The sequence below is a fragment of the Centroberyx gerrardi genome, chromosome 14 (assembly GCF_048128805.1).
Source record: "Centroberyx gerrardi isolate f3 chromosome 14, fCenGer3.hap1.cur.20231027, whole genome shotgun sequence".
In the NCBI taxonomy this organism is placed as follows: Eukaryota; Metazoa; Chordata; class Actinopteri; order Beryciformes; family Berycidae; genus Centroberyx; species Centroberyx gerrardi.
Genome location: NC_136010.1, coordinates 24,103,672 through 24,120,890, shown reverse-complemented (window position 1 = coordinate 24,120,890; position 17,219 = coordinate 24,103,672). Strand labels below are relative to the sequence as shown.

At 44.5% G+C, this 17,219-nt stretch overlaps 1 protein-coding gene across 1 annotated transcript; it reads right to left on the bottom strand.

Annotated features, from left to right (window-relative positions):
* Window positions 1–9,678: 9,678 nt before the first annotated feature.
* On the bottom strand, window positions 9,679–14,445 carry pim1 (Pim-1 proto-oncogene, serine/threonine kinase). Its single transcript, XM_071927571.2, has 6 exons — window positions 14,030–14,445; window positions 13,384–13,490; window positions 13,219–13,269; window positions 12,650–13,016; window positions 11,751–11,927; window positions 9,679–11,502 (listed from the first exon to the last, which is right to left on the bottom strand). The coding sequence occupies exons 1-6, from the start codon at window positions 14,109–14,111 to the stop codon at window positions 11,288–11,290; spliced, it is 999 nt and encodes a 332-aa protein (XP_071783672.1). The 5' UTR covers window positions 14,112–14,445; the 3' UTR covers window positions 9,679–11,287.
* Window positions 14,446–17,219: the final 2,774 nt, after the last annotated feature.

Below are 17,219 nucleotides of genomic sequence, written 5' to 3'. Positions count from 1 at the left end.
GACTCAGCAGTTGCCATCAGCCTGGCTGGAACCGACAAGCCTCCACTCACCAACACCGTGTGATCAAGAAATTCATTGCTTTAGTTGAGTCACTGCCTGGAATGAGCCATTAAAAAAAAAAAAAAATTAAGAGTTGAGAGAACTGAGACATTGACTGTGCAAATGAGGACTCTAGTCAATATTTGGCAGGTGTTCCTATTGTATACTCATGTAGAGCTACTGTAGTTCTCTGTTGCAGATTCTTAAGTATTGGTGAATAAGACTTCAGTCAGTGTGACACGTGGATGCCTTTTGCCCTTGAAAGTCAGCATTATAAGCAGAGGCATGATTGGGTTGTACATCAATAAAACCACAGTCTCTCTGGCTGTTGTACAGACCCACATGCTGTCACGCAGCGTTGTGTTACAGTGTTCGGAAATCATAATGCATCAAATGGTCGGTCGGCTCTCATTGACAGACTAACATCAAAACATCAACACGGTGGTGAAACAGGGTAGGCCTAATGTCAACATCGCATCTCATTTTCAAACACACACTCATTGAGGATCAAAGCGCACACCAGCAAGCAGAAGCTTGAGCGTTGCCACATCAGTGTTCTTTATTGGCCTTGCTGGAATGAGGAAGTGTGTGAGGCAGCATCTTTACGGGAAAGCAGTAAGTGTGGGAGGGAGGGGCTAATGGGAATGCGTGTGGGTGGGAAGGTTATGACAAATATTTGTTAAGTGAGACGGGAAAGAGGAAGAGAACAGAAGTGAGGCGGAGAGGTGGAAAAATTTAATTACATTCGAGGTGCAACAATCACATTTCTTCTCTTACTCAACCCCCCTGCGCTCTCCGTGTACCTTGCCTGCGGATTATCATTGTTACTGTGTTGCTACTTGCAACCTCTTGGCAAACCGGGTTGCTATTGTGAAAGGGATTTTCATACCAATGACTTACTTGGCAAGTGCGGGATTATTCAATAAGGAAATCGTGGCAGCTTGGGGCGATAATACATAGTGTTCCCTTTCACAAAAGGAGACAGACAAACAGCACATTGCAAGACTACACAAACACACACACACACACACACACACAGGCAACCATGTTACACAGGTCAGTGGCATGCACATGTTTACACTTTGGCAACCGGGGTATTGATCTGTGTTTGTGTGTGTGTGTGTGTGTGTGTACAGGCTATGTGTGTGTCCTTCTATGCTTTCTCCCACAAATAACCTGACAGGAATCTAGTCTAGCTCAGTCTCCATACCCTCTGCCCTCCATTCCATATGAGTGCACTGTGTGTGTGTGTGTGTGTCAGTATGTGCGATTGTGTTTGTGTGTCCATATCTGGTGCTTGTGTGTCTGTTTGCCTGCTCTGACAGAAAGGGAGAGCAGGCTGACCTTTTCCCTTAATAGACGTGGCAGCAGCCGGCACAATGTGTAAGGTGGTGAGTCAGCCAATAGGAATGCGGCGCTCCCCCGGCGCCCTGGAAGCCTCACTCAGGTTCTCACGGGCAGATGGAGAGTCTGGAGGGGAGTCCTGGGTGGGATGACCCTCTAGCTCTTGGTGCTAACCTTATCCCATCCTCCTCCTCTCAACCCCCCCTGTTTAAACCTTACTTATGAATGGCTGGTGGAGTATGCTTAGGTTCTTTTGAACTAGCCATGCAGTAAAGGCTTTTTGAAATATTTGCTTGAATCGTGCTTTGGAACTCCTTCTTTGGAACAACCCAAAACCAAAGAGCAGCTTCTTTTTTCTTCTTTCTCTCTCTCTCTCTCTCTCGCTCTCATTTTATTGTCATAACTCTTTCATATTCGCATCTCTGGTTTTATCCAGGAAGCATTCCTTGTGCAGGTTGTTTGCACACTCACACGTACATATTTCACAACCGGTGTGTAGGTGTACTGTGTATGTGGATAGGCAAATTACTCAACATGGTGATTTTCAGGCTGAACCGGGGCATAGTTCACACACCCTGCTTGTTCTCGCCGCTGACATTTGCTCAACACGTGATTTCCCATTCGCCTCTGACTGTTTGCAAACTCTATGTGAATCTCTCTGTGTCTGTCTGTGTTCTGACAGCTAGGCAGAAGACATGCAGGCAAAGTTCCCGACAATAATATTACCCAACAGCTCCGGTTCAGTGTCACAGTTGGAACAGGGTGGAGGAGGATTCCGCAACAGCTGGGCTTTCTCTTTCCGTTTCCCAAGAAAGCCGCTTAGCCCTCGAGTTACGGGAACAAGGCGGAGAGGAGCTAAGTAACTCTTATCAGTGAAGCAGCGAGAAGTCATACACCTGGTGTAACGCAGACGTGAACACAGCATCGCATCTTAGCCCATAATGTGATCAAAACAGATGATGCATTCACTGACTCATTCATTTCTCTTGTATTCAACCGCGACCCGGTGAAGGAGACACAAATGCATTATCAATATGCGTTGTGCTCTGAAAGCTAAACATAGGCCGTACTCCTCTGAAACATCTCTGGTAGCTATTTCACTATTTGTCCTATTCTTTCCCCCTCTGTTTAAACCTTACTTATGAATGGCTGATGGAGTATGCTTAGGTTCTTTTGAACTAGCCATGCAATAAAAGCTTTTTGAAATATTTGCTTGAATCGTGCTTTGGAACTCCTTCTTTTACATGAAAAGCAACAACCCAAAACCAAAGAGCAGCTTCAGCAAATCTTTTTCTCTCTCTCTCTGCTGAGATTTGAACCAGCAACCTCCTAGCTGGCTTGGTTAGCCCTCAGGTTACTGCCACTCCCCTAACCTCAGCAACCAACCTTATTCTGGAATTCAGCAACCAAATACCAGCAGCAACTGTCAAGCTGGATTACTCTGCACCTTTGGACAGACTGCTGTCGCTGAAATCCCAGGCTTTTAAGAACAGTAACGCTACAGAACCTCAGAAGAACTCAGAGGATGAACTCTATCTTGACTGTTTAGGGACCTCTGTAAAAGTCCATGTAGATCAAGTTGAAGCCATATAGAGCAAGCTAAGAGGTTGGAGGAACAAGAGAGAGAATGATATGGCACGGGTCACGGCACAGACTCAAACGCGCGCCGTCGCGAATACAGAGCAGCACCCTTTTTTAGGGGGATTTTGTCAGAATCCATTCTTCACTGCTTCCTCAACCTCCCCTTCCCATAACCTCTCAGATTCAAGGATCCGCAGCCTCCCCCCTCCCGCAGCCTATCAGCGTCTTGGGGAATTAGCCAGAGAGAAAGTCAGGGTCACCCCTGGCTCAGACGAGTTACTCCTACTACCCTGGAAACCTAACAGGCATCCCGGAGACAAACACAGGCCCACTGAGCTACCACAGTGAGTTCCTCAACTCCCACAGTTCCCAGCCGGGCCTGGGAAAAATACTCGTTGAATATGTTTTAAATGTTGGAGAGGCCAAAAAAAGAACAGGCTGTTCAAGTGTGTCCGGTCTGAATCTCAAACAAGCCCCGGTCAGCGCAAAGCTCCTGATTTCTTCCTTGGTCTATTGATTGGTAGCCCTGACTATCCTGTTTTGCTGCACTGCTGTTTTCTACGTGAAGGAACACAGCTCTATAGGACAGAGTGCGGAAGCTTGACTGATCTGCGGTTGCTCAAATGCTTTTTTGTCTGTCTGGCCTTGATCCAAATCAATTTCCACCAGGAAAATTACCTCTCATCCTAGCTCAAATGTTAGACTCACTGTCAGCATGTTAGGTTAAGTGGTGTTACAGTTGCAGAAGCTTTGGAATTTAAACCAATTGGACCAGTGGGACTGGGTGGGTCTGATCTGGACGATTTTGGACATTTTTGCGTAAGAAGTTGAGACAATACACATTGATGTAGCTGTAGATGAGTCACTTCAATAGAGTTGTGCCACATCAACAATCTTGTCAATCTTGCAAGTCTACAATCTTGCGAATTTCTGTCACACATAATGAGATTTTGCTCTCTGATGTCAAAATGACAACGTCAGGCACGCTCTTTGATTCCCATTCTTTCGGATCATAAGTTCTGGCGCCGTTTTTGAGAACTTCCACAGAAGAATGAGGCGGGAAAACAGATTGCAACAGGATTCCGTTGCATCAAAACCTGGCAGCACCCGGGTGTTTATGTACATATCCCATACCTCCTCATACCTTCAGCCCAGACCTCCTCGTCCCCTCCGTGTCCAGGCTTGTTACTCGCAGAGGTTTGTCGAGGACAGGGACGGCCACAAACCGTGGGATCCGGCATTGTTGTTGAGAGAGTGCTGGGGTGGGGTGGATAGCTGTCCGCCCTCTCTCCCTTCCTCTCTCATTACTAAGGCTGAGTCATTCACAAAAATGCGAGGACAAAGTCAACAGCATAACCGCCTTCATGTGACTACAAGTTGAGAGAGACTCACTGCTGTCTGTCTGCTCGTCTTCCCGCAGATGAATTTTGAACAGGAGAATACACACGAGACAGGGAAAACATTCTTACATAATGAGGCGATGAATAATACCAGAGGGAACATCGTTTTGTGTGCCGATGCTGTTTGTTTCCATTCATTTTATGTTGTGTAGTTTCCGATTTGCTATGAATATACAGATGTAATCCTCGCAGAATTTACCACTATCGTGCTCGGTGCACTGTGGCTACATTATTGTTCCTGTACTAACTCAGGATAGAAATAGATTAGGGCGATTTCTGCAATTGCGGATAATTACATATTAATTAAAAAGATTTTCTGATAAAATATGCCAGGAACGGCAGGTCCTTCTGTTCCGATGCACTTTTTCCAGCCTGCTTGTACCAGATGGGTGGGGATAACTGACAATGCAGGACAATTTCCTGCACTGCATTGTACTACAGTGTTGGTGTGGTGCTGTCTTTGTATGGCGCTCTGTTATGGCAGGAGGGAGAGGAAAGCCAGTTTGGCTCCCAAATGAGATATGCACCATCTGGAAAAAAAAGTGACATCTACTCTTCCAAAATGATAGCAAAAAAATGAAAACAAATTGTTGTAACCTTTAAAGAACAGTAGGTAAGCACTTAGTTGGCAACATGATACCACTTTTACACACTGGATCCTTTATATTTTGCAGATACTGAATGATAAAGTGACAAAATGGATATATAATGTTTTGAAATATAACTCTTCAAATGGAACTCTTCAACTATTGTACAGTGATATTTATTGGAGTCTATCATAGTGTTATTTTACCCACTTTTTCAAATCTCAGTGATGTAATTTCATAGTATGCATAAGTGTACGTAAGTAGTATCAAACTCATGTTATATGAAGATAGGGTCTTTTAAGGAAAAAAATGATAAACTAAGGCTTCTGAAAATATGATTTTGTTCATATTGGTGGCCGATTGCCTTATGATGAGCTCATAGTTTACCCAACTATTTGTTTACCACCAAGTCCCTGAGTATGATTCCAGTATGAAGGGATGGAAACTGCATGACTCGCTAATCAAAGGAAAGCACTTTTCATTCCAGCTAGAGAAAAAAACTCCTAAATCTGACTGAGCACAGATGGAGATAGCAGCCAAATTGCTCCGTCAGACCGGTGCCCGAAATCTCCCCCAGTCTGGAAGAAGTGTCAGATGAGCAGCGAGGAGGAACTGGATCAGAGTGAAACTATTAGTGACGTCTGGAACATTCTGGCAGTTCATCCTGACCTTTACTAGAGCGCCGTGCTACCCTCAGCCCTGCTGGAGCAAGTGAGACAGACACAGACTGGCTACCATCCATTACTCACTTAGTGTGTGTCTGTGTGTCTGTGTGTGTGTGTGTGTGTGTGTGTGTGTAAGTTCCTGTACTTTAGGAGGATCAACATAGAAAGGTGAAGAAAAATTCCCCAAAGTGAGCACATTTTGCCATTCCTCACTTCTACAATTGCTAAATTTAGGGTTAGGCCTTAGATTTAGGGTTAAGATTAGAATACGGATTAAGGTTAAACTAAGGGCTAGGGCTAAGGGAATGAATTTAGGTCAATGGAAGGTCCTCACAACTATACACTACCAGTTAATAGTTTGGACCCACCTGATTGAATGCACTATGTTTTTCATTATCTTAAAGCCATTTTGATCTAAAGACTTATGCTTAAATGATTGAAATGTGTTTCTTAGACAAATATAAATAGTGAAGTTGATGCCTTGTATGAATTTCTTTCCAAAGCCTTTGCCTTTCCATCAAGGCAAAGGGCGGCTACTTTAAAGAATCTAAAATATACGATAGTTTTGATTTGTTTAACACTTTTTTGGTCACGGCATAATTCCATTTGTGTTATTTCATAGTTTTGATGTCTTTGCTATTATTCTAAAATGTGGAAAATACTAAAAATAAAGAAAAATGCGTGTTTCCAAACTTTTGACTGGTAGTGTAGTAATACTGTGTGTGTGCCTGGAGGCTTTTGTTACTTCCGTCAACCTGCAACCTATCCTGTTTTCTGTTACTGAGCAACATTCTGGATTCAGGCTGGCCAACATTTTATTGTCATAACTCTTTCATATTCGCATCTCTGGTTTTATCCAAGAAGCATTCCTTGTGCAGGTTGTTCACACTCACAAGTACATATTTCACAACCGGTGTGTAGGTGTACTGTGTATGTGGATAGGCAAATTACTCAACATGGTGATTTTCAGGCTGAACCGGGGCATAGTTCACACACCCTGCTTGTTCTCGCCGCTGACATTTGCTCAACACGTGATTTCCCATTCGCCTCTGACTGTTTGCAAACTCTGTGTGAATCTCTCTGTGTCTGTCTGTGTTCTGACAGCTAGGCAGAAGACATGCAGGCAAAGTTCCCGACAATAATATTACCCAACAGCTCCGGTTCAGTGTCACAGTTGGAACAGGGTGGAGGAGGATTCCGCAACAGCTGGGCTTTCTCTTTCCGTTTCCCAAGAAAGCCGCTTAGCCCTCGAGTTACGGGAACAAGGCGGAGAGGAGCTAAGTAACTCTTATCAGTGAAGCAGCAAGAAGTCATACACCTGGTGTAACGCAGACGTGAACACAGCATCGCATCTTAGCCCATAATGTGATCAAAACAGATGATGCATTCACTGACTCATTCATTTCTCTTGCATTCAATTCACTTCAAACACAGGACGGACCCGGTGAAGGAGACACAAATGCGTTGTGCTCTGAAAGCTAAACATAGGCCGCACTCCTTCGACACATCTCTGGTAGCTATTTCACTATTCGTCCTATTCTTTGCGATGAGTCAACGTTGAACAAAGATAGGCTCCATTCAAATGAACTCTGTCGCTACGGGGAGAAGATGACTCACCGGCAGCCCATGCAAATATCCAACTCTGTATTTGACTCTCATTTTAAAGAAGGTTTGCATGATTAGCTCTCTTCCACATGCGGGGAAATATGCGGTCGAGTCCATTAACAAACCAGAACAATGGTGGTGGCAAAAATAGACAGACGCAGAAGGCACCATGTGTGGGCTATAGATACCACCGGGCCACATGAGTACTTGTAGTTAATGTTTACCCTTTTAGTGTTGACAAGCTGATTACTGCTGAACATCACGGCAGGCAAAAATACAGATTGTATTATTAGTATTGTTATATTTAGTTCAGTGACGATATGCCACACAAGGGAAAATCCCACCTTGCTTCTCTTTTCTATATGCGTCTAGGGGTTGGTTGGTATTGTCGCTGTGATGTTTCTATGGGTTGGGTTCACTTGGTCCATCTCCGATTGAATAAAACCAAATGCAGAAGAAGAAGATGGAGAAGAGGAAGCTCATGTTTTCACAGGTTGAATGTTGGGGTCATTTACTTGGATGTGTTGTGCAATAGCCGTAACAAAGGACCAGACGCCGACATCCGACGTGTGATGTGGCATGTGATTCTCAGAAACAGTATGGAAAAGGATGTCGGTGTGATTCGCAGAAACGATCTGTGGCCACCGATGGTATCTCGTCAGGAAAATCTCATTTGAGTACCTGTAGAAAAGGCAGCATCAGATCAAAGGATTACTGAACGAGGAAGCAGAAGACAGACGCTGCGTTTTGAATTCATGTTAGAGATTATGTCTGTTTAGGATTGGGTCCTTTTGATGACCGCCGTTATTACCTGTCTAGAAATCTATATGTACAATGATTTGAATGGATCTGGAACTTGAGAAGGCCTTATGTTAGATGCACGGGCTGAAGGCTTGTGCAAGCTGATCAGGAACAGATATCAGGGATAGGCCGAGGATTAGCTTGAGCTTGGGGAGTGTGACCCCCAGAGGTTGACTGTGTGTGTGTGTGTGTGTGTGTGTGTGTGTGTGTTCCAGTGGAGGGAGCATTAGCAGAATCCTTGGGATGATCCTGACCTAAACCCTGCCTTTTTAAAGCTGTTATTGTAGCACTGACCCAACACTGAACTGTGTGTGCTCTGCATTACCTGTGATCACCCCTGCTCCTATAGCACTAATCATTAAGGACCATGTGTACAAATTTAAATCAATAATACAGGACATTTTCATATAAATAAATGTCTGTTTTGCTATATCCAGTTCATGAAAGCTTTACCTTTGCTGTTCTTACTTGGTGTCTTTTTCCCCAGTAAACAGGAAGTGATGCGTTTTATGTTTCCGGCAGCAGCAACAGCAGTTTGTAATAAATAGAAGAAGAACTAGGTAGTTAGAATGAGCAGTGATAGCCGCCATGACTGATCAGACAAAGAAAAGATCACATCTCCATGCCCTCATTTTAATCCCCATCCATCCAAATGATGGCTGGTAAAGACAACTGTATTCACCTGAAAAACACTATAGAATTTGGGATAGTACCATTTCCCTCGTTGATATCATTTTGCTCCAGTGCTGCCTCAAGAAAGACTGGCGATGTGAGGCCAGGAGTCCCATGGGATCATCACAGCTGATTAAAACTGCACCCCTTATCTATCCAGGAGACCGGCTCCATGATAGCCTGCTGCCTGCCGGTCACTCCCGCCACACTAATGTCTGGATTAACCCATGACAGCATCATCAGTTTGTTAGTGGGATTAAGCCCAGCAATGAACTGACTGTAGCCAATTACTTTATACCAAGTAACTGATGTAGTAGTTGTAGCTCTTATTAGTTATTAGTGATTTATATATTATTTGAATAAGCACTGTCCTCTCTTCTATGCACGTGCCCATACTCTTACACATGATCAGGTATTGCAGCAGGTGAATGTGAAACTCAATCCATGACAAATCTTCAAAAACCTGTATCTCCTTATAGAAATAACAGAGAGCGGTCCCTCTTCTGTGTGAATAGTAAATTCTGGACCAATTTAGTATTAATGATGCCCTAATTGCTCACAGTTTGTAACTGAAGGCCATGTCTGCGTGTTACCATTCTTTCCTCTAGTAGACACTCCCTGCCCCTTTATCTTGCTGTCTTCATCTCTAATCTCTTTATCTCTGTTTTTTCTATCTACTACCTCTTTCCTCGAAGGTGTCGAACAGGAAACTTGCAGAGAAGGTTATGCAACTGAGTCATTCTCAGTAAATTACAATTGTGTTGAAATGTACTCTTCTTTTTTTCTTTTTACAAATGACAGGAAACTTTGAGATTAAATGTATACAGTCCCTATGTCTGGAATCTGCCAGGCAGGCTTCTTTAAGATCTTGATTAAAGAGTGATAAACCTTATCTAGTCATAACTTTCACTCAACTTTGAAACTTGTGCAACACGCATGAGGAATCCCATTGTGCTATTTGAAGCAATGCAAAGGAGACAGATGTAAAGGTTAAAAAAATATTTATTGAAATCGTATAAAAATAGTTTCTAGCATAATTTACAATTCTAATTTGAATGAAAAAAAAATCCAAGCCGCAATCATGCAACTAGAGGTGAAGTTTCTCATTCGCTCACACACACACACACACACACAACTTCACTCCAACATTCTGAATTCACTCACTCCGACAGCAGACAACAGAGTAACACAACCAGTTACCATCAGTAGACGTTCAATGTTTAGATACATTAAGATGGAAGTGCTTTCGGGACTATTTACACATTATTTACATTACATACACAAACATACACACACGCATCTGCTCTTTAAAATTTCAAGCCATAAATATGGTCAAAAATTCATTTTCTTTGTTTTTTTTTTAAATAATCTGTGGGCCCTTCAATAACTGTGGAATGAAATATACGTATAGCCGAAATCCTCATATAAATAAATAAATAATTCCACAACAAAAGCTCTTTGAGTGAGAGGAAAAAAAACTCACAGCAATAATAAATACTATTATTATTTACAATTCTTGACCCCCCCCCCACCCAAAAAAAATATGACGCGTGAGGCACTGTTAAAAAACATAAAAAGGAAAAAAAATCGAACTGAAGAGCAGAGGATGTTGTATTTCTGTATGGTACGGTTGCATTGCGGTGTGCATTCAGGTGGGTGTGAATGAGCGGTTGCCTAAGCCTTGTGTGTGTATACAGTACGACACAGGAGGAGGAGGAGGAAGTAGTAGAGTAGAGTAGAGAGGTGTGTGGCGTAGTGACAGAGTGAGGTAAGTCCAGTGTTTTATGATTTGTTTGCACAGGTTGCTGCCGTAGCTATGAGGTTGTCTGGTTGCTAATGACATTGGAGTAGTAGAAGTTGCTGTGGTAGTAGTGGTTGTAATGGCATAGGCTTTACTGATCTAGGCCCATGAGAGGAAAAAAAAAAGCAAAAAGAACAAAACAATATAAAGCCTTGTAAAGAATAAGGAACAAAGAAAAGGCATCAAGACTAGCCTTTTGTTTGTTTTCAGAAATTCAAGTATTTCCAGGGTCTCCCCCAACAATCACACAGAAGGCACTTTTTTTTAAATAACGCTCCTCTTTGCCATCCCCCCCTGTTCCTCCCACTCTGCAGTGACAAGAGAGAGGGGGAGAGAGTGGAGTACAGTGTAGCTAGAGGTTACATAACTTGGACTGTCCGCTTGCCGTTCAGCTGAGCTTGTGTTGTACTCGCTCGTCAGAGGCGTCCAGGCTCTCACACATTAGGTGTAGCGAGCATGCCCTCCTATAGACTGATAAACACTCAGAGTCCAGTGGAGATGTTCCGACACCGACTCAGGCCGACGAGTGAAGAAAAGCAACAAAAAAATCAAGTAGTCGGGGCGTGTTGCGGGGAGGGAGGGTCTGGCCCGCCAGGTTGAAAAGAGGGGATGGGGGTTTTGTCATGACCCCCGGCCTCCTCTGAGCGTAGTCCTTCCACCTTGATCGTGTGTGTGTGTGGCACACGCGGCGCCGCCCCTCCTCTCTGTTTCAAGTCTGTTACATAAATAAAGTCTTTCATAATAGTCTCTCGTGTCAGTGCAGTCCTGTCCGGAGCGGACCGAGCGCCTCGATCACTGGGCCACGGCCACCACGGCGGGCGTGAAGGCGGCGGGCTCGTGGCTGATGCTGTGCAGCCTGATCTCCGTGGCCGTCTTCTCTGTCTGCACTGTGGACGGGACGACGGAGGAGGTGCTGCTCTGCATCCACGAGTGGTTGATGATGTCCTCGAAGGAGGGCCTGTCCGCCGGCCGCAGGGCCAGACACCACTTGATCAGCTGCTGGCATTCTGGAAGAAGAGGAGGAGGAGGGAGCCAGTCAGTCAGGAGCAAATAACTGAATAGTCAATGTACAACCTTAACTGAATAGCTGTTGCTGAACACCTAGGATGAAATAGCCTGTTGTACCACTTTGATTTTGGGAATTTGCCTACAACCAACCCAGTCTAATTTTCATCCTACTCTAATTTCCATTTCTCAAATGCTGATTTCCAGGCTAAAAAACCCCTATTAAAGATGTATTGCACTGTGAGCTCACCTGTAGATATTCTCCTCCGGAAGAGGACCTGTCCCCGTACAATCTCCTCATCGTGTTCAAATGGGATGTCCCCACACACCATGTCATACAGCAACACACCCAGAGACCACACTGTCGCAGAGCGCCCGTGATAGCGATGGTACTTGATCCACTCAGGCGGGCTATACACTCTTGTGCCTGTTGGGTGGGAGGAAAGAAAAGGGGAAAGACAGGTTTAAAAACATGATTATGCACCAATAAACATAAATATATATAAAAATCTAAGAACCAATGCAGTCACGCTCCTCTCTTGCTTATGATCATTTACATAATGTATTAATCATTATCGTCAAAATGTAACATGAAAGCTTGGATTTTCACTCGCTGAGGGGTTAAGTGTTTAACAAAGAGCAGATTTATCTGCTGCGCCTGTTTCTGGGTCTATTATGCGGGCTCAGGTGCCAGGAAGCGTGACAGGCAGTGTGTGTGTGAGAGAGAGGCAGTGTGTGTGGGAGGGGGAGCGGACATGTGACTTTGTTTACAAACTTTGAGTTGTAAAAATGCCGCTCCTCTCCCACAGGGGGCACCAAAACCAACACAATTCAACTAAGCCTGTCCAAATGGGCTACTAGGGGGGAATATCACAGATGACACAACCTATGAATTTCTACTATGGTCAGTTGGTTCCCAAAGTGAGGTCTGGGAGCCATGAGGGGTCCTGGCACATTTGGAGGCCCCAAATAAATGAGGAATGGTTTTAATTTCAGATATTGGTTCATTTTAAGCATTTCATTAATTTGATGTAATTGAGATCTATGGTGTTAAAAGCTTAAAAACTCCCTGGTGTAACATTAGGAAAGTGAGGCAACATCATAAAAAAGTATCCAAATGCAATGCAGCCTGTTTTGAGCATTACTCACCGTCAAAGTCTGTGTAAACGGTGTCCTTGAGCAGGGCTCCGGACCCGAAGTCGATGAGCTTCATCTCGCCGGTCCGGAGGTCGATGAGGATGTTCTCGTCTTTTATGTCCCGGTGCACGACGCCGCTGTTGTGGCAGTGCCGCACGGCCTCCAGCACCTGGCGGAAAAAGCTCCTGGCCAGCTCCTCCGGTAAGGCACCTTTCTCGGTGATGAAGTCGAAGAGGTCCTTGACGTTCTCGGGCCTCTCCATGACGATGATGAAGCTGTCCGGCCGCTCGTACCAGTCCAGCATCTTGATGACGCCGCGGAAACCCGTCCCGACCTTCTTCAGCAGCACGATCTCCATTGGGACCCGAGAGCCGTTAGGCTGAAAAGACATCGATAAATACTAATGTTTACTACATAGACACATGCTCAAATAAACGTTCTAAATGCAATAAGCTCGACCCATATGGGAAAAAAACACTATCATATTCTCAATATGACTTTATAGCGACCTTATGACACTTTCAAGTATTTTTAATCTCGTGTGGTATCACCATAATATTTGAGCATGAATCATTTCTTACCAGCTCTCCCCACTCGGAGATCCTATCCTTGGCTACGTGTTTGACAGCAACCTACAGAGCAGAGGAAAGGAGGAGACGACGTCAAACGACAATAATCCAATTTAACATTGACCATACATTCAAATTAGGCGGAAAATATTGATATTATAGCCATTTAATACTAACCGGAGCACCGTCGGCTATCCTCGTACCGGAGTAGACCGTGCCGAAGCCCCCGCTGCCCAGCACCCCGCCGACCTGGTAGAGCTTCTCGAAAGGCTCCCTCTCCTTCACTGGAAAAAAAATGTCAACACAGCCGGTAAAAATCAGCACGAAACTATCTCCCTCGGACAACATAAGCGTCTGTCGGGTATAGCAAAGCATGGGCACTATCCAGACCTTAGCGTGTGTCCAAAATTTCAAATTTGCTAGTTTTTGTTATTATAATGGCGAGCAAAGATGAAGCAAAACTGACAGAAATTGTTCGGAAGGCATGTAGGTAAAAACAAGAAAACACATCAGAGGTGTAGTCAAGTCCAATGGACCCTGGTGACCCATGCCTGCTAATTTGCCACATTGACCGTAATAATAATAATAATAATAATGTCCTGTCAGTAATCATTTGCTCCACTCCCTGTCCCCAAGACATTTTATCTATTCATACAAGCAGGTCTGGAAGTTTTACTGGTAAACGATATAAGACGCAGGGAGCTTCAGTGAAATGACGCCCTTGAAACAGCAGATAGCATGTGGACGGAGCCAAGCTGAGCAGACAGCCAGCCATTGCTGCAGCCCCGTCCTCCATGACAACATTGGAAAAAGGGCGTCTAACCTTGATGAACTTGAAGCTGGATTTTCGCCGGCATATCTACGGTGGAGATGTGGGCCAGAGAATTGAGCTTGGACAGCAGCATTCCTGTGGGAAATCCACGAAGAGGCGAACGACGTTTTTCTTCTTGTTTTGATTTAGCTCTGTAGTTTTATTCCGATATGACGGGTCTCCCTGCTCCCGGACTGCGCGTACAAATCCACGTTGCAGGAACAAAAATGCGGTAGGGATCCTCTCATCCGGATAGGGAAAACCGCGTTTGATCCAGGACAAAAAATAGCCCCAAAACTCCGGTCCAATGTACGGATATCTAAAACGTAAAGCAAAACCACAGCTATTGCTCCGCAGTGTTTTGTAAACAAATGGGTAAATTCAAAATATAAACAGACAAAACGGTTTGTAGACGGTTGCCTCGATAAGACACCGGCTCTTGGAAACAAGGACTGGGGGAGGACGGTTATAAAGCCATAGTAAGAGGGCGGGACTATAAGCTCCGACGTAGCTCGTTTTCCCGCCCGTTTCCGCTCTCTACACCAATAGCAGCCGAGTTGCGCTTTCCGAAAGCCTGTCAATCACCGAATGAAAATACAGCCAACCTCATAACCGGCCAGACACAGACGTGGCGGGAATCAAAACGCGCCAAAAAAGGGGGGCAGAGACAACAATTATGAATGCAGTGTGGAGGGAAATGCAAATTCAAAGCCAAGGTCCCCCCCCCCGTCCCTTCTCTTCGCGGGAAACTGACTCAGGGAATACAAAATATGAGTCGACTGTTATTATTTATAGGCTACCACTAATGTGATCATGTGTTATCATGTGCTTATTTTAGTTCCAGGTTAATGAAACTAGAGTTTCCCTATTCTATTCTATTCTATTATTTTCTGTTTTATTCTATTCTAGTCTATTCTATTCTATTCTATTCTATTCTATTCGAGTCTATACTATTCTAGTCTAGTCTTTACAGAAAGATGCAATTTGGCTATATATTTGATCTTCCAATCTCACATTCTTCTCTTCTCTTCTCTTCTCTTCTCTTCTCTTCTCTTCTTGCACCCACAAACTGTGAATTCATATAAAGTGATCATATTGCGGTAGACTGCTCTGCTTGTGTTGTGTCTGCATTTGAAGTCAGAGACAGACTGTTGCTGTTGGCTGCAGTGACGCACACGCATAGCTTAATGTAGACATTTTGCACGAGGAGACACGTACAGAGCCTATAGCGCAACCTGTGGGCAGTTCATCAATTGCATTCCAGCTATAGCCCCCCGCTATTTACCTGATTATTTTCACATTAAACACAGAGGTTTATTGGCTGAGTGGAGTCCAGGACTATGGGCTTTATTTGAGCTGCCTGACAATGGCCCTCAACTGGCTGCGCACCAGAGCGCGCTGGGGAGAATGGGCGCATTCCACTCATTCTTTCAAATTGGGTGGCCGCGTTTTCAGTCGTTCACAGGATGTGGGAAACTGAGATAAAAAGACTTCCATTTACTCTCACCCCTCCTCCCTCTGCTCCTCTCTCCGCCCTCTTTTTCCCGCGCATGTTATTGTCTGAATAGCATGGCATTCTCTCTCTCTCTCTCTCTCTCTCTCTCTCTCTCTCTCTCTCTCTCTGCCTACCCCACAGTGCCTGCAGAGTTGTGTTTTGTTTTACTTTGCAATTTCATGGTCAGTTGTAAACTATCATAACGCTCATATACTCACACAAATACCCCACATGGCAAAACCCAGTCTTGTGGTACATAATGTGACAGTAGTTTGCCCCCACCAGCAATCCTCATGTCTCTATGCTTCAATCCAACAGGAGGAAAGTAGGATTAATAAGCAAAGGATGAAATATGGGTTTCAATGAGCTTTTGGCAGCTGCAATACATTTAATAATTAAAAAGACGGCCAATATTTCAATTCTCCCCTGCTTTTTGTCTGCATGTGAATAGCAAGCCTGTATTAAAATGTGATTGTGTTGCATGGCCAAAGATGGGAACAATTATAATCATTTAAGTCCACTCTAAACTTAGTGATTAAAATGTTAACTACTTATTGTAAAATGTTAAGAGTTAGTGGAATATTTCTTAAACTTCTTGCAGTTTACCCTTTTGACTGGGAGGAGAGCAAAGGTGGGTGTGTATTTGTGTGTGTGTGTGTGTGTGTGTGTGTGTGTGTGTTTTGGGAGTGGGGGTGCAGTGTGCTGCCCTGGCTGAGAGGAATGAAGAAGAGAGGAGGATGGGAGTGTTCATGCCTGCTCCAGAGTTGCTCTGGGCAAATTCCTGACATAGTTCTGAAATATTTGAAGACACTATATGCAAAACCAAAGTAGCCTCAAAGTCTGTCTCACCTTTAAACCTGTCAGCAATTAAGTTTAAATAAAACTTAAACCCCCATACACACACACACACACACACACACACACACACACACACACACACACACACACACACTCCCATCTCTTTTTAGCCACTTTCACTGTAGCTCTCTCTTAATTTGTCAGGGCAAAATGCTAATTTGGTATGAGTGTCAGGTATCAGGCAGTGCATATTAAGCGCAGTGAGAAAAGGGGATCTGACAGCTGAACCAAAGCACTCCCTGTGTTCCTGCTTTGGCCTACAAAAAAAAAAGAAAAAAAAAGGGGGGGGGGTTAAAGGTGTATCAGACTAGCAAAATCAGTAATAATGATTTTAGTAGTTACAGTAGTACTACTAGTAGTAGTAGTAGTAGTAGTAGTGCTAGCAGTAGTATCGGTAGTATTGGTGAGCTGGTGGTGCACTGAAAGGACCAGAGTGCAGTGCATGGTGGTATGTGCTCATCAGTGGCGATGGCGAGGTGTGTGAAAGTGGAGACGCGTGGTCCGGAGCAGAGTGCGACAGTGGCTGGAGGTGCATGTCATGCCGGGGCGGTGAGCGCACCTCTCAGAGGCTGCACATACCCCTGCCTGCATGATCAGCACGGCTCAGATGACAGCCATCCAGCCCCATCTGTCAAACGGGCCGCTGCCGCTGCTGCACCATCTTTGATTTTTTTTTTTTTTTTTGCACTGCTCTTGAACGCTCGCTGTGGGGAGAGATCCCGGACCAGCTGCTCAGCCCAATCTCTGGAAATCTCCGTCCCCCACCCTGAGGAGACGCCAACAGGTTCCTACACCAGGGGTTCCCAAATTTTTCATGTCAAGGATCCCCAAATGGATTTGCATTGCCTC

Coding starts and splice junctions, on each gene's coding strand:
- pim1 (XM_071927571.2), bottom strand. CDS start 14,111: ATGCTGCTGTCCAAGCTCAATTCTCTGGCCCACATCTCCACCGTAGAT. Junction 13,491..14,029: donor CCAGCTTCAAGTTCATCAAG/GTTAGACGCCCT, acceptor TTTTTTTTCCAG/TGAAGGAGAGGGAGCCTTTC. Junction 11,503..11,750: donor CCGGAGGAGAATATCTACAG/GTGAGCTCACAG, acceptor CTCTTCTTCCAG/AATGCCAGCAGCTGATCAAG.